The sequence below is a fragment of the Gastrolobium bilobum genome, unplaced genomic scaffold, assembly GCF_033153095.1.
Source record: "Gastrolobium bilobum isolate Gb01-03AN ecotype WA unplaced genomic scaffold, APGP_CSIRO_Gbil_v1 utg865, whole genome shotgun sequence".
In the NCBI taxonomy this organism is placed as follows: domain Eukaryota; kingdom Viridiplantae; phylum Streptophyta; class Magnoliopsida; order Fabales; family Fabaceae; genus Gastrolobium; species Gastrolobium bilobum.
This window is the reverse complement of record NW_026896338.1, coordinates 75,229-98,006: the sequence shown is the minus strand read 5'-3', so window position 1 is coordinate 98,006 and position 22,778 is coordinate 75,229. Positions and strand designations below refer to the sequence as shown.

General features: G+C 36.3%; 4 protein-coding genes across 4 annotated transcripts; 2 read left to right on the top strand and 2 right to left on the bottom strand.

The window, feature by feature from the left end:
* Positions 1 to 7,154: 7,154 nt before the first annotated feature.
* On the top strand, positions 7,155 to 7,687 carry LOC133299226 (uncharacterized). The gene has a single exon (XM_061498660.1). It carries the CDS (start codon positions 7,190 to 7,192, stop codon positions 7,685 to 7,687), a length of 498 nt encoding a protein of 165 aa, XP_061354644.1. The 5' UTR covers positions 7,155 to 7,189.
* Positions 7,688 to 11,317: 3,630 nt separating this feature from the next.
* On the bottom strand, positions 11,318 to 12,021 carry LOC133299239 (uncharacterized protein At3g17950). Its single transcript, XM_061498679.1, has 2 exons — positions 11,925 to 12,021; positions 11,318 to 11,818 (listed from the first exon to the last, which is right to left on the bottom strand). The coding sequence occupies exons 1-2, from the start codon at positions 12,006 to 12,008 to the stop codon at positions 11,318 to 11,320; spliced, it is 585 nt and encodes a 194-aa protein (XP_061354663.1). The 5' UTR covers positions 12,009 to 12,021.
* A 3,245-nt stretch (positions 12,022 to 15,266) lies between these two features.
* On the bottom strand, positions 15,267 to 17,011 carry LOC133299234 (ABC transporter I family member 17). Its single transcript, XM_061498671.1, has 4 exons — positions 16,870 to 17,011; positions 16,417 to 16,761; positions 16,027 to 16,214; positions 15,267 to 15,854 (listed from the first exon to the last, which is right to left on the bottom strand). Exons 1-4 carry the CDS (start codon positions 16,883 to 16,885, stop codon positions 15,600 to 15,602), a joined length of 804 nt encoding a protein of 267 aa, XP_061354655.1. The 5' UTR covers positions 16,886 to 17,011; the 3' UTR covers positions 15,267 to 15,599.
* A 1,645-nt stretch (positions 17,012 to 18,656) lies between these two features.
* On the top strand, positions 18,657 to 22,525 carry LOC133299230 (ERAD-associated E3 ubiquitin-protein ligase component HRD3A). Its single transcript, XM_061498665.1, has 6 exons — positions 18,657 to 19,190; positions 19,304 to 19,795; positions 19,974 to 20,189; positions 20,424 to 20,747; positions 20,864 to 21,106; positions 22,075 to 22,525. Exons 1-6 carry the CDS (start codon positions 18,657 to 18,659, stop codon positions 22,297 to 22,299), a joined length of 2,034 nt encoding a protein of 677 aa, XP_061354649.1. The 3' UTR covers positions 22,300 to 22,525.
* Positions 22,526 to 22,778: the final 253 nt, after the last annotated feature.

Sequence of the window (22,778 nt, the reverse complement as noted above, 5' to 3'; positions counted from 1 at the left end):
TTATGTTGTATAAAATAAGTATTATCACTTACCCAAACAATAAATAGTAAAGAGAAAAAACTAGCAATGAGAAAAAAAAAATTCGTGTGGAACCCATTTAAAGAATATGAATGTAAAAGATAATATTTTTCTTATGCAATATAAGAAAAGTATTGTCCATATATATAGTAAATCATTTGATACCGGTATCAAAGAAAAAATTTGACACCTCATCTGAGAGTCGTTGATATTGCCTTAATCTAACGACTCGATTTATAAACATATGACATTGTTGATCTGCCTTAATTAAACAACCTTCAAATGAGGTGTCAAACTTTTTATTTGACATCAGTGTCAACTATCAAAAGATCCTATCTCACAACACACACACATATATATATATATATATATATATATAGAAAGAGAGAAAAAAAAATATTTCAGATATATTTATTTCCGTCTATCCAAAAAATTACGTCGTTTTGTTTATTTATTTTTTTATATTAATTGATTCATCTTTGAATAATTATGATTTTTTTTCTCTTCTTTTATCATTTTTAATCTATCCGATTATGATTTAATGACCGGAGATTCTTATCCTATCCACGCAGTTACAAATATTGGCTTTCATGGAACTAGTTGGAATGTTGGTATAATAAGTTTTCGATCTATTTGGTCCTTAAAATTTCCTATTTTCCATCTTTGTTTTTTGGGTTTGCTTTTTCTGCGATTAATGCAAATAACTTATCTCCAGTAAACTCAATACGAAGTTATTTTGGGACGAAAATCATGGTATTTTTGTAATTTTAATTTATTTCAGGGTTATTATAGTCTTTATGATTATATTTTTTAATATTTCACTTGAAAGAAAAGGGTATTTGAAATATTATTGAATTGTGCAAATAATCTGTACAAAGAGGTCTCTATTTATAGAGAATGAAAACCCTAATACTTGACCTAAACTTGACCTAATACTTGACCTAATGAGCTTGGCCCAATACAACAAATACTAATAATAATAAAATAACAAATATTTACAACACTCCCCCTCAAGCTGAGGAATAGATATTTATCATTCCCAGCTTGCTAGTAAGTTCTTGAAATCTGTCTGAAGGAAGTCCCTTTGTCAATAGATTAGCTAATTGACGCCCAGTGGGAATGTATGGAGTGGTAATCAACCCGCTATCAAGTTTCTCTTTGATGAAATGGCAGTCGACATCAATATGTTTAGTCCGATCATGTTGAACCGGATTATGAGCTATACAAATAGCGGACTTATTGTCACATAGCAGCTTCATAGGTCCCTCACATTTTATTTTGAGATCATCAAGTATAATTTTCAGCCACAGTAACTCACAAATACCTTGAGCCATAGCTCGAAATTCAGCTTCTGCACTTGATCTGGCGACCACATCTTGTTTCTTACTTCTCCATGTCACCAAGTTACCGCAAAGAAACATGCAGTAACCACTGGTAGAACGACGGTCAGTCACGGATCTAGCATAATCAGCATCAGTGTAAACTTCTAAAGAGAGATTGCCATCACGTCGGAATAACAATCCTTTACCAGGAGTAGCTTTAAGATACTGCAGAATTCTCTCTACTGCCTGCATGTGTTTCTCCTTTGGATCGTGCATAAACTGACTGACAACACTAACAGCATAAGCTAGGTCTGGTCTAGTATGAGCCAGATATATCAATTTCTCAACTAGTCGTTGATATTGTCCTTTATCAACTGGAGGACTCTCTTCTTCATAGCCTATCTTGTGATTCTGCTCAATAGGAGTATTAAAGGGTTTACACCTGAGCTTTCCTGCTTCTTTGAGAAGATCAAGAACATATTTCCTTTGGCTGATAAAAATTCCTTTCCTTGAATGAGCTACTTTTATCCCTAGGAAATATCTCAGTTTCCCAAGGTCTTTGACTTCAAACTCAGAGGCAAGCCGTGTTTGCAGAATCTGTTTCTCCACAAAATCATCACCTGTGATAATAATATCATCAACATATACAAGGAGCACAGTAAGCTTCCCATTATGGGAGTGCTTGAAGAAAAGAGTGTGATCTCCTTGACTCTGTCTGTATCCTAAGGTCATCATAACCTTAGTAAACCTTCCAAACCAGGCACGAGGTGACTGCTTCAATCCATACAAGGCCTTTTTAATCTACAAACTTTATTTTCTCCCTTCACAGAATCAAAACCAGGCGGGATTTCCATGTAGACTTCTTCTTCTAACTCACCATTGAGGAAAGCATTTTTCACATCAAATTGATTTATATCCCAATTGTAATGGGCAACGAGGGATAACAAGACTCTCACCGTATTCATCTTTGCAACTGGAGCAAATGTTTCTTCATAATCAATGCCATAGGTTTGAGTGTAACCTTTGGCAACTAATCGAGCCTTGTATCTCTCAAAAGTTCCATCAGAATTATATTTCAGGGCATAAACCCATCTGCACCCTACTGCTTTCTTTCCATTAGGTCTATCAATAACCTCCCATGTTTTATTTTTCTCCAACACATTCATTTCCTCTTGCATGGCTTGAGCCCAATTCCTATCTTTCAAGGCTTCATGTACTGATTTTGGGATTGCAATAGAGTCTAGTGCTGAAATAAAGCTTTTGTGCTGCACAGAAATATTAGCAGAGGAAACAAAATGGGAGATAGGGTATTGAGTACAAGAGGGACAAGATTTCTTGGGACAAGCTCTTTTTCCTTTTCTAAGAGCAATGGGTAAATCATCAGAATCAGTAGTAATGGGTAAGTCATCAGAAGTATTAACATCATGATCAGAAATATGAGATTCAGGACTTACCAGTGGTTCAGACGATTGAGGTTGCTGCTGAGACAATGTGGGTTGTTTCCTTCTTTCAGGTGTCATAATCTTCCGTATCTCTGGTGTACTTGATGTATCAATCACAGGAGAATCAGTCACAGGAGGATCAGACACAGGAGGATCAGACACAGGAGGATCAGACACAGGAGGAACAGGACCAAGAGGAGGATACACTGACACAGGTAAAGGAGTAGACACTGAAGATTCAAACTCAAAGAATGGAGGTGATGAGATTTCTGGTGAAGGATTCTCCCCCTGAAGATGAGGACCTTGGAAAAAGGACTCAGATTCCTGAAATGTAACATCCATAGAAACAAAAAATTTCCTACTACTAGGGTGATAGCACTTGTAGCCCTTCTTATCAGGAACATAACCAAGAAAAACACATTTAATAGCCCTAGGGTCCAACTTACTGCGATGATGTTTATGAACATGAACAAAAGCAACACACCCAAACACTCGTGGAGGAAGACTCATAGTTGGAATAGAAGGGAAAAAAGAAGTCATAGAGTGAATAGGATTTACATGGTCAAGTACCCGAGTGGGTAAACGGTTGATCAAGAATGTTGCAGTAAGAATAGCATCTCCCCAATAGTATTTGGGTACATGTGTCTGAAACATTAATGCACGAGCCACTTCAAGAATGTGACGATTTTTTCTTTCAGCAACCCCATTCTGTTGGGGGGTGTCAACACAAGTAAGTTCATGAATCATACCGTTATTTCTTATAAATTGGGAAAAACTACGATTAACATATTCAGTACCATTATCTGTTCTTAGTCTCTTGATTTTTTTACCAAACTGGGTCTCAACCATTTTATAAAATTGAAAGAACAGTTGTGGTACCTCAGACTTTTCACGCATTAAGTACACCCAAGTTACACGAGTGCAATCATCAATAAAAGAAACAAACCATCTATTTCCTGAAGCATGAGGGACTTTAGAGGGACCCCAAACATCAGAATGAATAAGATCAAAAGGTTCAATACTCTTAGTAATACTAGAAGGAAAAGACACACAATGATGCTTAGCAAATTCACAAACATCACAATGAAAAGACTCAACAGACTTAGACAAAAACAATGACGGAAATAAAGATTTGAGTAAACTAAATGGAGGATGACCTAAGCGCTTATGATGAAGCCAAATCAAAGAATCAGCAGTTGATTGACCATGAGACATCAAGATGTGATCTGTTACTTTATTTGCAGGAGATTGTGACACCAGATATTACAGTCCACCTTGCTCTTTAGCACTACCAATCGTCTTCCCCGTGGCGAGATCCTGAAAAACACAATGGGTAAGATAGAAGGTTACAGTACAATTCAAATCTTTTGTAATTTTATGAATAGAAAGAAGATTCGTGGAGAGTTTAGGAACATGAAGAACATCCTTAAGATGTAAGGACTGCTGTAAGTTTATGTCACCAGAACCCGCAACTGATGTATGAGAGCCATCAGCTACGGCTATTGTATGAGTTCCAATGGTAGGATGATAAGAAGTAAAGGAGTCAGCACAACAAGCCATATGATCAGTAGCACCAGAATCAACAACCCAAGAATGTTTAAAATCATTACATAAAGAAAGGAAAGAATAAGTTTTGGAGCTCATACCAGTAATAGTCAAAGCACTAGTATCAGATGGCTTACTCATAGAATCAAGAATGGTTCGGAGCCGTTCCAACTCTTCTGGACGAAATGCAGGTTGGGTCTTATTAGGTGCAGGAGTTATTTCAGAGGAAGTAAAATGTGCTTGACCACGCAACCTTGCCATCTTTTCTAAGACAGTTTGCTTTCCATGGAGGCGAAAGCATAGATCTTTGATATGACCTGTTCTTTTACAATAAGAACACCATCGATCATCTCTTCTAGAAGATGCACCATCAGAAAACTTGGTAAAGGAACTCCTTTGAGAAGAGGCCATACTGCACAAAACTTGTCAAAGAATAGCACCAAGTATCCAAAAAATACGGAAAAAATACCAAACGACGTCCGATCTGAGAAAAAATTACAGATCCAGAAAGAGGATGAAGAGACGATCAGAACGTTGTTGACCGGAGCTGGAAAGAAGCAGTCACGCGCCTCCACGCGCCGGTGGAGGTGTCTGCGAGTAGGCCTCACTCGCCGGGAGTGTGGCAGCGCATGGGAGCGCGTGCGGCGGCCGCCGGAGCTGGGATTTTCACCGTGAGGTCGTCCGGAGGTGGCGGTCCCTTCTGTGGCTGAGCAGAGTCCAAACGGTCACCAGAAAGTACTGTTCCAGTGATGAACAGTAGTGGGTTTGAGTCGTTCTTAAGAGATCCGGCCGTCAATTGATTGTAAAAGGTTCGCAGACTGATAGATCAGAGAAAAAAGGTTTGAAAACAGGTCCTCTCGGTCCAAAAAAAGTCCCCGAAAAAAATTCCCGGTGGCGGCTGATTGGCAGCAAGAGAAGGAAAGGAGAAGCGGTAATTGCGGAAGCAGAGCCCTCAGGATCGAGAGCTGTGATACCAACTTGAAAGAAAATGGTATTTGAAATATTATTGAATTGTGTAAATAATCTATACAAAGAGGTCTCTATTTATAGATAATGAAAACCCTAATACTTGACCTAATGGGCTTGGCCCAATACAACAAATACTAATAATAATAAAATAACAAATATTTACAACAATTTCAATCACAAAACGGCATTGTTTTGGAAATAAATGCAGATAACTTATTTGCATAATTGTAGAAATATTTTTCTGTTGTTTTTTTATTCATTTCTTCGATTTTCTTATGCAAAGTTTCATGCAGTAAGCAAGTTGGTATGTTTTGCATTTGGGATTATATATGTTCATTCCAATCATAAACAAACGGTGGCTTGTAGAAATGAGCAATGAAAGCAAGTTGTCTAACACTGTGCACTGTGTCTTTGCTGTTGTTGATGCCAACCATCTCAGCAACAACCGAACCACTGCTTGGCTATCATTCCTTCTGTTTAATAGGAAACAAGCAGAAAACCCATCAAATCAAACATTCAACCTCTTTAACAACTGATTATTTGCTAAGTCCAAAACGAAACTTAATCATTTAGTTGTCCTACTTAATATTCTTCATTTGTTAATTAAGCAAACAAATTCAATACTTCTCACTCTGTTATACCAACTTGTGTCAATCAATTCTATACCCAATGACTTTGGTCTTAATCACCTACTCTCCCAAGAAATTTATTATATGAAAACACCCTATGAAAATTAGAGAGAGATTATATTTATAGCCATTTTTTCTTATCATTTCTCATTATCAATCTTATTATCGTTGGATCAAAATCAAATCAATGGTTACAAAACAACATCAAATGAGAGCCATTTATTTGATTTTGATCCAACAATAACAAATGCCAAAATGATTGATTTTCTTTCAATTATTTCCTAAGATTTGAGACTGTTTATATAGTTAATTGCGTGTTCGGCCAATAATTATGTGGAAAATATTAATATGGCAGAGCTCATGACAACTGGTAGACCCTATAGGTGTAAGAAGAGAAATGTTTTTGCACTTAATATATTATGAGTTCATGGGAATATATTGCAAGCTAGCATTGGATGGTGACTACATACCAAGCAAAGATTTGACGTTTGCCATCAAATGCATACGGCTATCATCCAAAATAAAGTGCATGTGTAATATAGAAAATATTAGCTGAAGCCGTTGTTAATGGAATAAAATCAGATAAATTACTTGGTACCATATCTAATCATTAGTTTGGTGGTGTCCTTAATTGAGGTTATCTTTGTCGGCTAGCCTTTTGTCCATCCCTCTCCATGTGCAACCCCAATAAACTAGTCTCCTATCCTTTTAGCTAGAAGACACTCAGAAATACAAAATTAAACCAATTGGAAAGTTATGTGCACTGAATTTTCCATGCGTTTGAAGTCAAAAAAGGCCAAATTTGCCAGGTTGGCCATATTTCCTTTATTGTGGCTTTTCTAATCTAGATTTAAAAAAAGATGGCTTTTAAAGTGACGCAAGAAACATAGATTATATGCTTAAAATGCTCAAAGATACATACCTACTTTCTCTTAATTTCGTATCTGCATAAAACAAACCTGCTGCCAGAGATGTAACTTTGTTCCTAAGACATACCACTCAAAGGATGACCAACTTGAGTATTAAAGAAATAAAATAAAAAATATGGTAAAGATATACCAACTGATTACCCAACTATGGACCTTGAGAAAGAAAAAGACAATCAACTATTTTTCTTTCTTTCTTTCTTAACTGACAGGTAGCTTGCCTAATATATACAGTCACATTCTGAGAAGCTGTTTACCTCCTCAGCTCTAACTTGCCAACATTTCTAAGGGGGAATTGCAAGTACCCATTTTTCAAACCCCTAGTCTCTGTTTAAGAAATGGGCAATGCTGCTTCTTGTACTCCTTCCTTGATAGCCAATGGGGTCTTTAAGGTCCTATACTTAGATGGGAGACTAGAGGCATATACAAAACCAATGAGAGCTGCAGAACTCATGCTAGAATACCCTGGACAGTTTGTTTGTGACTCCAGCTACCTCAAAGTAGGTCACCGTATTCAAGGGCTCTTAGCTGATGAAGAACTTGAAAGGCGCAAATTTTACTTCCTTCTACCAATGGAACTGCTATACTCCGTGCTAACTCATGAAGAAATGAGCTCTCTTAATTACAAAGCATCCAGGGCAATGAAGCATAGTAGTTTCAACAATTTGGCAAAGATTTTTCCAGTGTTTAGTGAGCTTTGTATGTTTCCTTCAGAGACAAAGAGATCAGAAGCTGATAGTCTGGCGGTGAGTGAGCCTGAGCCTGAGCCAGTTGAAAGGTACTCAAAGCAGAGATCTTGGAGACCAGCACTGGAGACCATTGATGAAACTCCATAAATGAAGATAAAATGTTCTTTTTGTCTCAATTTTCTTCATTTTATCTGGTAGAAATTATTGGATTTTTTTGTACGCTCAGGTTAGATTTAGTCCATATGATTTTCATCTTGCGCCACTCGCATAACCAAAATATCTGAGATGCATGATTGGCTTATAATCTAAAGGAAATAATTCTCATGTAAATCCTTCCCTGCAATCTCCATAGCTTGTTTATGTATCAATTATAGGAGTTTTCCTTCAAGAAAAAGCAAGATTTTGTCTTTTTTATTTCTAAAGCCCTGACTGGGTGGGAGTAATCGTAGCATTTCATTTTTCTAAAATATGGAAAAGAGCCAATGCCTTGATACAGCATCATGCTCATTTTGCATCTTCAGACACACCCAAAATGCCATTGCCTTCTCTTTGGTCGCTTCTCTAATAGAAATGTGGTTCTCTTTCCAAATAAGAGTAGAGTAGATTAGTTCTATTTATCTGGGAAACTGTTGTTACTTGTTAGAACTAGTTCAGGCCAGAATCAAATATGCTTTAACAGTTGAACTGGAAAACAAACCTACAGAAATGAAAATGTTCATATTTGTTCTGAAATCAATAATAATTAGCTAATAATCAAAGTGGGATGTTCATTTGCGCCTATTAAGACAGTTTGAAGCCTTAACTATCGCAGGTTTCCTCTAATGCTAAACTCACCCTGATGTCTTTGTTACCAGATTTTAAACAGCATTCTTTTATTATGAAAATTTATATGAGAAGCTAAACTCCACAAGTAGAAGATTTAGAAAAGAGTAGACAAAAAGAATTTGACTCTTTGCAGACACAAAAAATAGCTGACCCATCTTTATGGTGTTGAATTATGGAGGAAGCACTGGGATTCTAAGCACACAAAGCCTGAGTGAATGTGAGACTAATCATGTTTCTTTATCTCTTATTGTTAAGTGTTGTAAATTTCAAAGCACCGGGAAATCAACAATCAACAACAACATATTTGATCTATTTAGTGTGTGTCATTTTAAAGTATTTAAAAGGACACAAGTTGTGTTTTTTAGTGACTTACACAGAATATGACCGATCATACTCTATATAATTCTGAAAAATTGTTTTTTTCACTTTACACGTCAGTTGTGACTGAAGAGAAAAAAAAAAAGTAACTTTTATAATTTACACAAAGTATGACCTGGTCATACTTTGTGTAAATCATCTAAAAAGACACGTCCTTTTAAATGATAGTTCTTTTTCCCTTGATCTAACTATCGAACTTGACATTTTCCGTAACCAAATATATATGCTTAACGGTGAGCAGTGACGGAGCAGGGAAGAGTTAGAGTGCGCCCCTGTAAGGATAAAGACTCAAGTTCAATTTTATCTGCATAAGCTTCTACTTCATTCATCTCTATAGTATAATCGCCCCCTTTCCTGACAATCAGGCTCAACTACAATTTTATCACCAGCAGAAGACTCCCCTTTATTTTTATTTTTTTCCTATAGCAGAAGGCTTAGCTTCGTTCATCCGCTTAAACTTTCCGAACAGTGATCAAAATGTCACTATTCTTTTTTATCCGAATGTCACCACATGATGTTATTTTTCAATATGTCACGCGGACAAGTTCGTTGCAGTGCCCAGCGAACTTGGTAGCCAATAATTTCGTTACACATGACACATTTTCGCAGAAAAAGTAAACTGTCATGTGTCCAAGTTTGCTACTATTGGTAGCCAATAATTTCATGACACGTGGCACACTTTTGCAGGAAAAGCTGAATGGACAAAGTTCGCTACTACGTGTAGCGAACTTGGTGCACTACGTGGCACAATCTCGTTGTCCGATCAGAATTAATGTACCAATCACAATACAAAAAAAAAAACGAAGGAAAATGACTATTTAATTAATGTATCAATCAAAATTAATGTACTAATCATCCATCACAATTAATGTACTAATCACAATTAGCATACCAATAGGATTAACTTTTGATTGTATCAATCATGATTAATGTATAAATCACCAATCACTTCGGAGGGCCATAAGTTTTAATTCGGATATCCAGATCAGATATTTTTTATTTTGTTTCACATAATTTTTCGAGATCCACTCAATGACACCTCATTTGTCATGTTTTATCTCTCACAAACATTGTTCGAATTTGTAACAATAATATCCCAAACAATTAATGTTCCGATCACCAATCACAATTAATGTACCAATCAAAATTAATTGTGATTGATACATTAATTGTGATTGGTACATTAATTGTGATCAAAATTAATTGTGAATGGTGATTGATACATTAATTGCGATTGGTGATTGGTACATTAATTGTGATTCGTGATTCGTACATTAATTGTGATTAATACATTAATGACAATTAGTTGTCATTTTCATTCGTTTTCTGTTTTTTATTGTGATTGAAATATTAATTCTGATTGGGCAACGAGATTGTGCCATATAGCACACCAAGTTCGCTACCCCTGGTAGGCTGGTAGCGAACTTTGCCTAGTCATCTTTTTCTGCAAATGTGTGCCACGTGTCACGAAATCATTGGCTACCAAGTTCGCTACCAGTCGTAACGAACTTGGACACGTGGCGGTTAACTTTTCCTGCGAAAATGTGCCACGTGTAACGAAATCACTAGCTACCAAGTTTGCTGGGCACTATAGTGAACTTGCCCGCGTGGCATATTGGGAAATAACACTGTTCGCATGGCATTTGAATAAAAAACTTAATGAACAGTGACATTTTGGTCACTGTTCCTAAACTTTCTCTATAGCAATAAGCTTCAATTCATTTATCACTTCCCCTTTTATAAATTGGGTGACACAAATGTTAGGCTTCCTCCTTCTATACTAAGCCCAAGCCCATTATGACATTTTTTAAAAACCCTAAACCCTAGATTTCACCTCCTATATATATTCATTAGTTGTGGTGGAGGCAAGATTAGAGAGAACAAGGTTAGATTGAGAAAAAAAAATTATTTGAGAGATTTGTGAGCAAAACTTTGAGCTTTGTATTTGAAAGATCTCTAGAGAGAGTTTGAGTGAAACATCTCTAGGAAAGTTTGATTATAATCATTGTTGGAGAGATTGTGTTAATCAACACTTTGGTGAATTTTGATTGTTTGTATCCGTTATCTTCATAGTAGACGTTTAAACTGGACTAAGTCCCGTAAGTTTTTAATTCTTCATTGGAGAAGATTTTCCCACGTTAAAATCTGCTTCTGTTCTCTTTCCCTCTCTCCCCTTCTTTTCAAAGTATAAAGATTAACAATGAAAATATTTAAAATCTTTTCAAAGATGACATATGGGATCTCAACATATTTTTACAAAAAAGATGTACATACAAATTAATAGTTTTACACGTTGTTTTCGATTTTTGTTTTCTCATTTTAGGCTAAGCCATATAATTTTTTTTAAAAAAGTTTTATTTCCACAAATATTATCCAAATAACAGTGAAAATCTAAAGCCAAAAAACCTTTTTTGCGCTCAAACACAGGTAAAAGAAACGTAATATACTAATCAATTAAACAAACAACCAAACAATCCTAAAAGATTTAATCATCTTTGCTTTTTCTTTTTTTGGTTACAATCTTTGCTATTTCTTTAATTTATTAGAAAAGAAAATCAAAAATCAAACTTTATCTTATCCAGCACCGCCGCTGCAAATCCCGGTGAGAGAAACCGGAAATCTACTACAAAGACTCACCGCAGTCGATGCTCCGTCGTCGACGACGACGGCAGGCGGAAGAATCCTCCCGTCGGCAAACAACGCCCGCCCATGGTTCCTCTGCGGATCCATCACCATTCCTTCGAGCTCCGCCGCCGTGCCGTAAAACGCGCCGTCTCCGAACCGCCGTTCCACTTCGAGGAACTCACCTAGCGAAGCCGGCTTCATGTCGCCGTCACTGCACAACCGCCACCACCTCCTCCGCCGATCCGCCACGACGATGGCCACCGCGTTCACTTTTGTTTTCTTCCTGGACTTGGCCGCCGCCTTCCTAGAGCCGCCCAAGGCGGAGGTGGCGGCAGCGGGAGAATGTGGGTCCCGGTGCTGAGACGGTGCTCTGAAGGCAATAGCTGGGAAGCTCACCCCCATCAGAGTACCCAATGTGGTGCTTCTGTCATGGAAGAACGATCCCGTAGACTATCAAAACCCAAAAAAATAAAAAATAAAAATATCAAATTAATTAGTAAAGAAAGGAAAGTTAAAGAAAAAAGAAAAAAGAACTGGGTGAAGTTGAAAGTGATACCTGAGAGTCAAGATCAGAGGATGAAATGGAAGAGTTAGTTGGTGAAGATGGTGGTGGCACCAATTCAGTAGCTGGATCTAGCATTGTTGAGTCGTGAGTGTTTTGAGTTTGTGGTTTATGCAGTGATCACAGTTCTGATCAAGAATCATGTATTAAAAGACGAAAAGGAAAAGGTGCTGTCCGAATCATATTGGACAGACCCTTTAATTAAATAAGTAAATAAATAAGACTTATATTTATCTGATTTTACGAGAGAAATAATTTTTGCACACGTAAAAAGAAGAGTGAATCCTGCCGCTCATTTTTTTTTTCCCTCTTATTTTAAATGTGAATCTCTTTTATAATTTTATTTCTATAATATAAAATAATTATTTTCTTATAACATAAAAAAAATATTTTCCAATAAATAAACACACCTCCAAATGCGGTGATTAGAAATATATTTTCCAATTAAAGTGGTCATTTTGGTACCCATCCATCTCTGGGGCAGTGATCAATGTGTCACGTTTGGACAAAAAAATTATCAGACTGTCACGTTAACAGTAAATTTCGTCAAAATGCCACGCGGTATAATTCGCTACACAGTGTAGCGAATTATACATGCAAGTAATTCGCTACACTGTGTACAAACGTGACAAAATGGTTACTGTTCCTCCATCTTCTACGAGGCTATGACTTTTCTTCTTACTTTTTTTTTTAATGTACAAAAAATTCCTTACAAGTGCAATTGCACCACCTCCTCTCCGAATTTTTTTTTTTTAACATTACGAGAGTACTGAATTCAGTATTTTCATTTTTTTTAATTAGAAAAATAATATATTATACTTCAATCCATATCTTTTTCTGTAAGTCCAGAAAGTTTTCCAATTTGAGTATCGATGTATGTACATCGACAATACCGGAAAACGGGAAAAGTCCTCCTCCTCCCTTGCAACACTATTAACTCAAGTCTCAACCCCTATTCTTTATTTAAAAAAAAATTATTATTCTTCTTTCTTTAAAATACATCTTTCCAAAACTCACATAATTCAAATAATAAATAATTAATATTATTAATTAATATTTTTTTACAATTATTAATGATTATATTAATATTTTTTTTATAACAATATTAATAATTTTTTATCATTACTAATAACTAAATATTTTTAATAAAAATATTATGTAAATCCATTAATTGATTATAATCAATTTATACAATTAATATTCAATAATTAAATTGGAAAACACTAATTAATAATTAATAATTAGTAGAATTATTACCATTACTAATTACTTAAAGTAATTGTTCACGGTATAAATTAATTAAAGTCTAAGATAAATTAATAATCATCAATTACTAGATATTATCATTAATAATTATAATAATATATTAGTTGATAATTTTAATATTTATCATTTAAAATGAGAGAGTGTGGAAATATAAATATTTTACAGAATGGAAAATAGGAAAATATTTTTGTAAAACAAAAAGGAAATAAATTTGGCTCCACTTGACGCGATCTGTATCCCAAATCAATCAAAATGGTAAGTTGGCCATGTAAATGCAAGTTAATTTTCGAACTTTGAATTCCTCGGAAATAAAGAAAAAAAGAGATTTAGGTAAAAAGAAGAAAATGATAGTTTTTGTGTGTGTTTAATAATTAGATTTAAATATGGAAAGTTAATTATTGACATTATTTTTCCGGAGAAACAAAAGAAAAAGGTTATTTCTCATATTATAAGAAATAAAATTATGCTTAGCAAAAAAAAAAAAAAAAAAAAAATCATCTCCTATATAAACATAGGGGCATGTTATATTTACAAATTATTACAAACTACACTATTTTCTCCTGGGAGAACACTACTTACACTATGTTCTTTCGGGAGGAAATAGTATAATTTGTAAAAATTTATAAAAAAAAATTGTAAACGGCTTTCCTGTAAACATAAATAGATGTTAGGCCCATAAAAAAAAATAAAAAAATAAAAAAATATATATATATGGGCTAGACATTACCATCTACTACGACCAATCCACCACCACCGAAAACATTGTCCTCCGCAAGTTTTCAATTTCTGTGGACACGAGTTGTAAGCTCCTTCTTCGACCAAAAACGCATGATCACATGGATTGAAGTCGTGTACAGTAGTGTGTCTATTTTGTGTGCTAATAGATTTAAAAACGATAGTGGATAGTTCCTCGGGGATAGAAGCCTCGCAACAACCAGTGCCGGTGCAAGTACTATTAGCTACGATTAAGGGTCAGAAGTAGAAATCACGGAACATTAACAGTGTTTAAAGGATGAGCAGATAATGACAGAAACAGAAATCAACGAAGAAGAAGAGATACGGTTAATTATGTCCCAAAAAAAAAAAAAAAAACATTCCCATCGGGTGGAAATCTCAAAATGCCACCCACCCAGTGGTATTTTGAATTGGCCTTTTTGGGAATCTGACTATTTTGAGAAAAAAAATTCACAATTTTTGTACCACATATGAATAAACAGAACTCACAATATCAGTTTTCCTGAAATTTACAAAAAAACTTCCCTGCCAAAAGCCCCTAAAATTAAATTAAGAGAAAACGTCAAAAGTATGCCTGCAAATCTTAACTGGCTAACTTTTTTAAAACTAGTATAAATTCATTAAATTCTTAGCCAAATTTTTAATTTGCAAACACCCGTAATTATATCTCATAAATGTATGTTTCTTATTTTCATCCAAAAAAAATGTTTATTAATAAGCCGCATCTCGTTATAATGCTTAAACGAGCTGTGTTATTTCGAATGAAAATTATAAATCAAGAGAAATATATCTCATAAATAAATGTTTCTTGTTAAGCCACACCTCGTAATAATACTTACAATAGTAGTGTTATTTCATACACTAATTCTCTTTCCAAAGCCTCGGAACTAAAAACGGTATGCAATTGTTTGCTGGGAAAAACTACTCTTATGCTACATGTGATAAATTTTTCTCTTACACACCCTTTGATAACTGTGTCATCTTTTTTTTTTCTTTTCTTTTTATTTTTCAGGTGGTGAAGCCCACAAGTTTATCTCTATTACATGAAATAACTTATCTCCTTTAACATGAGATTAATAAAACCCTTGTTTGTTACTATAGCCCCAACTTTTCCAAAAATCATCCTCAACCTTTTTTTTATGAAACTCACCAGAATCAATTTCTTTCTCTTTTTTCTCATTTAATTGCTCCATGTCATTCACGACATTCATCAATTAACTACCGGACAAAATTCTTACAAAGTGAATTTATGTTTAAAGTGAATAGATAAGAAAATATTCGTCATTAGTTTAATTTAAAAAATCGTAATTTAAACTCATTAATATTTTTCCTTACACATTTAACTCCTCCAATTAATTAGAAAAAAAAATATCAACCCTAATGTTTGACCATTCCCATTATTATACACTAACAGCCACTACATGTAAATCAGTAGTATAACTACTCCTCCGGCATATGTGGACATCTATAAGTATTGCAGGTTGATGACATCCTGCAATATCACATTTCTATAAGTGGAAAATGTGATCAACCTGCCTTAATGGAAAGCAACATATATAAATAAGCAAGTATATCATCTTGGCTTTAAGAATTGTCTTCAACGACATACTCATAGTTCTAAACCCCGTAAGTGGAGACAGAATTTTACAATACTTAGGTTAGGACCCCCTAAGAACTGAGTTCAATAAACCTTTGTGCCATGGGATGCTTGGCTTCAGAGAGTTTATCAGGCCTAAGAACTTCAACAATTTCACCATCAACGAGCAGGCACACTATGTCAGCTATCCTCTGGATTTGTTTGATGCTATGAGAGACCATGATCACTGTCATGCCCCGAGTCTTGTTCAGCTTCATCAGGGCATTCTCTATGTTTTCTGTGGATATTGGATCTAACGCACTAGTTGGCTCATCCAGCAGCAAAACCTTCAAAAAACACCAAATTACAAATACAACCAGAGAATACTGTTAAAAGACAAATAAATCAGCAATCGCCCGAGTCAAAACACAAAATCCATAAACTAGCAAGAAACGCATAGCCAATATTTTCATGCATGATTATATATATATCAACTAGGCGTTAGTGTTAGACTGTTACCTCTGGTGAATTAGCTAAAGTCCTGGCAAGTGCAACTCTTTGAGCTTGACCCACAGAGAGCTCAGCACCAGACTTTTCCAGGAAAGAAGCATCTATGTCCGCCATTATCAGCAACTTGCGCACCTCATCATCGGTTAGCTTTTTCCCTTTTAGTTGTGGTCCATACCTCACATTGTCTGCAACTGTGCCTGTAGAAGAGATACCCTCCAACATTAAGCAAACCTTCCTTCGTCCCAAGATTTAATCGCATGTTCAATATATACAAAAAAAAATTAAAATTTCTTCCAATTTTTTGAAAATTACTGACTCAATCGAACAAACTCACTATTGGGTCTAATTATAAGGCATATTTTGTCAATTGAAAGAAATGGGTGTTTGAAATTGAATCACCTTCAAAGAGGGCGGGGAGCTGAAAGAGCATGCCAACCTTACGGCGGAGGGAGAGAACGTCGAGATCGCAGATATCAGCGCCGTCGAGGAAGACGGAGGCGGAGGGTGGCTCCCAGAGGCGGTTTAAGGCCCTCAAGAGCGTTGACTTGCCGCTACCACTGGGGCCTATGATCCCCACGATGACACCCTTAGGGATATCGACGTTGATGCCTTTGAGTATGTGAACTCCATCGTCGGAGACTCTGGTCAGATTTCGTATCTGGAATTTGGGTTTGGTATGTTCCTGTTCCCCTCCATTTCCATTGGCGTAGCCATCCACCTCCAGCAAGTGCTCCCTGGACTCATCTGTCAAAGTCAAATCAAACAAACACACCCGTAAGTGTAAATTGAAATGAAGATGAAGATTTCAGTGAGGGTGTTTGGTGATATTAAATCATTGAATTGAAACTTTACCCAAGAGAGAAGACATGGTTAGCTGTGAGAGAGTGAGTGAGAGAGAGAATATGATGATGAATAAATAAGTGAGAGCAGAATCAACCTTCCCAGGTCAGGTCAGGTCAGGTCTCGTTCTTCTGCTTGTTCGTTCACCAGATGAGTCCTCCTCTTCAATACAATACAACACGGAACACTCGTTTTTTATTTATTTATTTATTACTATTCAATAAATTACTAGAAAAAGTAACTCAAGAATGATATATTTATCGTCAATTAAGTTTATCATTTCTTACCATCAGATTTTAACCGTTTATTTTTGTTAATATAACGATTATAATTTATTTAAAATTAATAATTAATTAATAAATAAGTATCATCCAATAAACTATAATCGTTAGATTTACAAAAATTAACGTTTAAAATTTGATGGTAAGAAATGATAAATTTAATTGGTGATAAGTATATTATTGCCAAAGGTAATTTGCTCAAATATTTATTTCGTGTTGATTTTTCTTTTTTCATATAATAAATTAGCATAGTTTTTTCATAGATCTTGAAAATTTATATTTAACTTTAATATTGTAAATTTAAAAATAAAAAAGTTACTATTCATATTGTGTAATACCTTATATAATTTATTTGACCAAATTTTTTATGCTAGTGGTTACATACTGGAAGCACAGACACGTTCGGACACGCGTCTGATACATGGTCAACATTTGGAGACACGCGGTCAACTCTTCGACACATTCCGACACGTTTTTCCGACACCAGTCAACTTTTTTCTGATACGCGGTCAATGCTCGGACACGTTTTTTTTTTAATCTTAATTTTATTTTGTTAACTAAATATAAAAGAAATAATTTATAAATTAATTTTTTTTTCTATTATGAAATTTGCCATGAAAAATTATTAGCAAAGTACGAAAAATTATTTATATTTATATTTATGTTATGAATTTAAATATTTGATTGGTTATATAACTTATTATGGACTCTTATATGTATTAAATATAAATTACATTGTATATATTAAAAATTTTATTTAATATCAAAACATGTCCCAACATATCGAAATATGACATTTTTTAAAATTAACGTGTAGGCGTGTCGTGTCCCATGTCCTGTGTCCATGCATCATAGGTTACAGAAGAATTGGTCTATTAGTTAGCTAAATTAGGTTCAAAGATAGGAAGCCATCCTCATGTTTCCAGACTCCTCCTTTAGGTTTAGTTTCTCTTTTTTATGGGTTTAAATTGTCTCTTTTTATAGAAGACAATTATCTTATGCTAGTGAGGTATAAAAAATTGTGCCATTCTTTTTTTATTTTTAAAAAATGGTGAGACCCACATAATTTGTTTCTATGAATGAGACAAGCTATCTTCTATTAAAAGAGATTAATAAATCCCTTAAATAAAAGATGTAATGCTTTAGTTTCTCTTCTTAGACTTTCTTATGTTTTTCTTGCCTAGTTCCCTCCTTATATGCAAAAATAAAATTAAAAAAGGACCCAAAGAATATCTAACTCGCTCTTTATTTGGGCCGCATTGTGGGTCGGGTTGCAACCGAATTAAATATGTTCAAAGCTTAAAGTGAACCGAAAGTAATTGGGCTAGCCCAAAACACAAGGCAATGGCCCATGGGGTTGGCAGTGACGATGAGGTAAGCCTGCTGACATGCAGGGTTTCTATTGGTGAGAGGAGCCAAAAAAACGTGGCATGCATACTTAGAATAAGAAGATTCCAGTAATGCCCCCCCTAATTTGAGGTACTCTCTCTCTCTCTCTCTCACTTCCAAAACACAAAAATGACCGCCAAGTTGTTTTTCTCTCTCCTGATTTTCTCTCTCTTGTGTCTCTCTCGCACAATCACCGCCCACGCCCGCCCCTTCGTCCTCGTCCTCTCTCAGGAAGATTTCAAGGACGACGCTCCACCCCCCGATCCCGACGACAACCCCGAGTGGGACGAGTTCGGCGACTCCGATCCCCACAAGTCCGAAGATGAACTGGACCCCGCTTCATGGCGCCCTATCTTCGAGCCCGATTCTGCTCCATCCTCCTCCACCACCCAATCCCTATCGGAATCGGAGACCGTGTACTATTCTGGCGTCGGGAAGCTTATGTCAGGGGAGATGAAGCTAATGGAGGAGGGTGCAGGTGAGATCGAGTCCGCCGCTGAATGGGGGCACCCGGGTGCCCAATCGGTGTTAGGGTTTTTGTGGAGGATTGGGCTTTCGAGAGAGAGTAGCAAAGGGAAGGCATTTCTTTACCATCACTTTGCTGCTGAGGGTGGCAATATGCAGTCCAAGATGGCTTTGGCTTATACCTACATGCGCCAAGATGTGATTCTCTCTCTCTCTCTCTCTCTCTCTATACTTTACTCTTACCATTTCCATTCATTTCTGTATTATATAGAGATCTGCATTCATTTCAATTGATGGTTGCTTTGTCGCAGATGTTTGAAAAAGCAGTTAAGCTTTATGCTGAATTAGCAGAAGTTGCTGTGAATAGCTTTTTGATTTCCAAAGACTCACCTGTCATTGAACCCGTAAGGCTCCACAGTGGAGCTGAGGAGAACAAAGAAGCTCTCAGAAAATCCAAAGGGGAAGAGGACGAGGACTTCCAGATACTCGAGTATCAAGCTCAGAAAGGGAATGCTGCTGCCATGTACAAAGTTGGCCTCTTTTACTACTTTGGCCTCCGAGGATTGAGGCGTGATCATGCCAAGGCACTCTCATGGTTCTTGAAGGCTGTCGAGAAGGGCGAGCCTCGCTCTATGGAACTTCTCGGTGAGATCTATGCTAGGGGAGCTGGTGTTGAAAGAAACTACACCAAAGCCTTCGAATGGCTCACCCTTGCATCTAAGCACCACCTATATTCTGCTTATAATGGCATGGGCTACTTGTACGTCAAAGGCTATGGAGTCGACAAGAAGAATTACACTAAAGTAAGATTATATTTATCTGCTTTCTATCTTCTTCCCGTGTATATCAAGGCATGCCTTTAGACAGTGTTGGATTGGAGAGGAAATTTATTTAGCTTCTTGTAGCGACCTTATCGTTATCGAGTTTTCCTGTATGTATGTACATCTATGCTTCATTTCTGATATCTTTTGCAAATTACAGGCAAAAGAGTACTTCGAAAAGGCTGCTGATAATGATGAGGTTGGCGGGCACTATAACCTGGGGGTCATGTATCTCAAGGGGATTGGAGTGAAAAGAGATGTGAAGTTGGCATGTAAGTTCTTTATAGTGGCTGCTAACCATGGTCAACCAAAGGCATTCTTCCAGCTAGCAAAGATTTTCCATATTGGGGTTGGGTTCAAGAAAAATATTCCCTTGGTAAGTGGATTATTGTACAACAAAGCCTTGTGTATATTTATTTCAGGTGATACCACTCGAGATTATATGCATAATTCTTTAGAATACAAGTAACATTATTATTGGGTAAATTGGATTTTTGAGTACCTGGCACCTGCCTAGATTTGAAGTTGTGAATTGTTATATTTTTCATTCCTTAATGACTATTATCATCAGAGGTCTCTGCCTACACAGTTTTAATTTTTGTGGTCTTAGGCTACTGCACTGTACAAACTAGTTGCGGAGCGGGGACCATGGAGTTCTTTGTCTAGATGGGCACTAGAATCATACTTAAAAGGTGATGTTGGCAAGGCATTTATGTTGTATTCTAGAATGGCTGAGATGGGCTATGAGGTTGCGCAGAGTAATGCTGCATGGATTCTTGACAAATATGGGGAACGGAGCATGTGCATTGGTGAATCTGGATATTGCACTGATGCAGAAAGGCATCAGCGGGCACATTCTCTGTGGTGGCAAGCTTCTGAGCAGGGCAATGAACATGCTGCTTTACTCATTGGAGATGCATATTACTATGGTCGGGTATGTGGTTTTGGGATGAAATGTTCATGCTTTGAACATTCAATTAACCCATGGTGCTCTCTTTCCCCACAACTTCTCTTAACTTTCTCTTTTGTTTCTCTTATTCCTTCTGTCAGGGAACTGCAAGGGATTATGAGCGAGCTGCTGAGGCTTATATGCATGCCAAATCACAATCTAATGCACAAGCCATGTTCAATCTTGGATACATGCATGAACATGGCCAAGGGCTTCCATTTGACCTTCATCTAGCCAAGCGTTACTATGATGAGGCTCTAGAGCATGACCCTGCTGCAAAGTTACCGGTCACACTGGCTCTAAGTAGCTTGTGGGTTCGTAAGAACCATGCTGACAGTTTCTTGGTGAGTATCTCTGGTTTACTTGCTGCAATGCTGACAGTTACCGGTCACACTTGACAGTGTTTGAAACTATTGATGATTTTTATTTTTATTTTTTCATGCTATCTTAGTTACCTGTTTTAGTTTGTGTTGAATTAGGACATAGATTATGATAATGATAACATATTCTCTCTCAATTACCCAAGGATCTTAATAAATGGCCAATTTAGCAGTTTGCATTTCTTTAACAAAGCTTAGATTTTTGCCATATATATATGTCACTACATTTTCTTCAATGTAATGGACAATAACTCACATATTTGGGGTAGAACTACTTTAATATTGTGGTAGTAGATACTCAGTCATTACACTTTTCTTCAATTTGATTGGATGTATAGCATTGCATTATTTTTGTATAGGTTGAACAACACAATGCGGTCATTATATTAAGTTTTTGAGTTCTTGGCTTATTAAAAAAATTAGGTTAATGAAAAGAGAATGAAATAAGAATTTGCTTTGTTAGAGAAATATAAAATCCATGAAATGTATCCTCGCCCAACAGCTTAAGCTTTTGAGTTGAAATGGTTTTTTACATGGTATCAGAGCCTCAGTGTCCTGGGTTCGATCCTCGCTGCCGCCCACTTTCTTTATGGAATTTCTTAGCACAGCTAATCTGGGCCTGATACATCATCCACCTTTCAAGCTCAATGGGCTCTCTTGTGAAGGAGCGTGTTAAAAAAATATAAAAACCATGAAATGTAACCTCATCTAACAACTTGAGCTTTTGGGTTGAAATAGTTTTTTACTGTTTAATTTTTGTCTTTAACATGTCTTACACTTCGCCATTGTTATTTTGTGTTAAAGTATGTCCTCGTTATCTTAAACTATTTCCTGTAATAGCCATGCTTTTACATTTTTTCCAATATTATTTCAGATTTCTCGCTGTTCTAGATCCTAGATCCTGATTGCAATGTGCTTATTGTTCTTATTAGGTCCATATGATTGATTCATTGCCAGAAGTATATCCTAAATTAGAAGTTTGGGTGGAGAATGTGCTTTTGGAGGAGGGAAATGCCACAATTCTCACCCTCTTTTTATGCCTGCTAACTGTGCTATATTTCCGTGAGAGGCAACGGAGGCAAGCTGCTGCTGTTGTAGTTGGTGAGGTGGCTCAGCCAAACCGCCCTAATGAGCTTGGTGTACCTGCACTCATCTAGTTCCTGGCACTACTAGCTTTGAGAAGGTACAAGAATACAAGAAGGTGCTATGAGTGCAATATAATATGCGGGGTGTCAGGTTTTCTTTCCTTTTCGGTGGAAATAGTTATTTAGCTTTAGGGCAAATTGTACCATAGGAAAGCTTACATTGGTGGAAATAAGTGAATTTGTAGATATTAATCATAACTTTTGCAAGGTAGTGGTAACACGCTTTTACACATTCGTTTAACCCAAGAGATGAAAGTTAAAGTTGCGTACACTGTTGTCTAAGTTCGCACGGGAATGCTTTGATAATGAACTTCACAGAAATTTCACAAATCAGTACAGAACCTCTTTAGAGTTTCAGCCTAGGTGCTACTTGCAAGTGAAGCATGACTTGAACCCTAAAAATAAATAAATATAGAAAAAAAGGTAGATACTTGGTGTGTCGATGTCTGTCACGAGGTTAGTTTTGTATGAAGACCTTAAAAACATGTTTA

What these genes read in the sequence shown, in the direction of transcription:
- LOC133299234 (XM_061498671.1), bottom strand. An exon ending in GCTCCCCGCCCTCTTTGAAG is followed by an intron (nt 16,215 to 16,416) that starts GTGATTCAATTT and finishes TCTCTTCTACAG; the next exon opens with GCACAGTTGCAGACAATGTG. An exon ending in CTTTAGCTAATTCACCAGAG is followed by an intron (nt 15,855 to 16,026) that starts GTAACAGTCTAA and finishes TGTTTTTTGAAG; the next exon opens with GTTTTGCTGCTGGATGAGCC.
- LOC133299239 (XM_061498679.1), bottom strand. Translation starts at nt 12,008, where the DNA reads ATGCTAGATCCAGCTACTGAATTGGTGCCACCACCATCTTCACCAACT. An exon ending in CCTCTGATCTTGACTCTCAG is followed by an intron (nt 11,819 to 11,924) that starts GTATCACTTTCA and finishes GGGTTTTGATAG; the next exon opens with TCTACGGGATCGTTCTTCCA.
- LOC133299230 (XM_061498665.1), top strand. Translation starts at nt 18,657, where the DNA reads ATGACCGCCAAGTTGTTTTTCTCTCTCCTGATTTTCTCTCTCTTGTGT. An exon ending in ATACCTACATGCGCCAAGAT is followed by an intron (nt 19,191 to 19,303) that starts GTGATTCTCTCT and finishes GCTTTGTCGCAG; the next exon opens with ATGTTTGAAAAAGCAGTTAA. An exon ending in ATGCATATTACTATGGTCGG is followed by an intron (nt 20,748 to 20,863) that starts GTATGTGGTTTT and finishes TCCTTCTGTCAG; the next exon opens with GGAACTGCAAGGGATTATGA.
- LOC133299226 (XM_061498660.1), top strand. Translation starts at nt 7,190, where the DNA reads ATGGGCAATGCTGCTTCTTGTACTCCTTCCTTGATAGCCAATGGGGTC.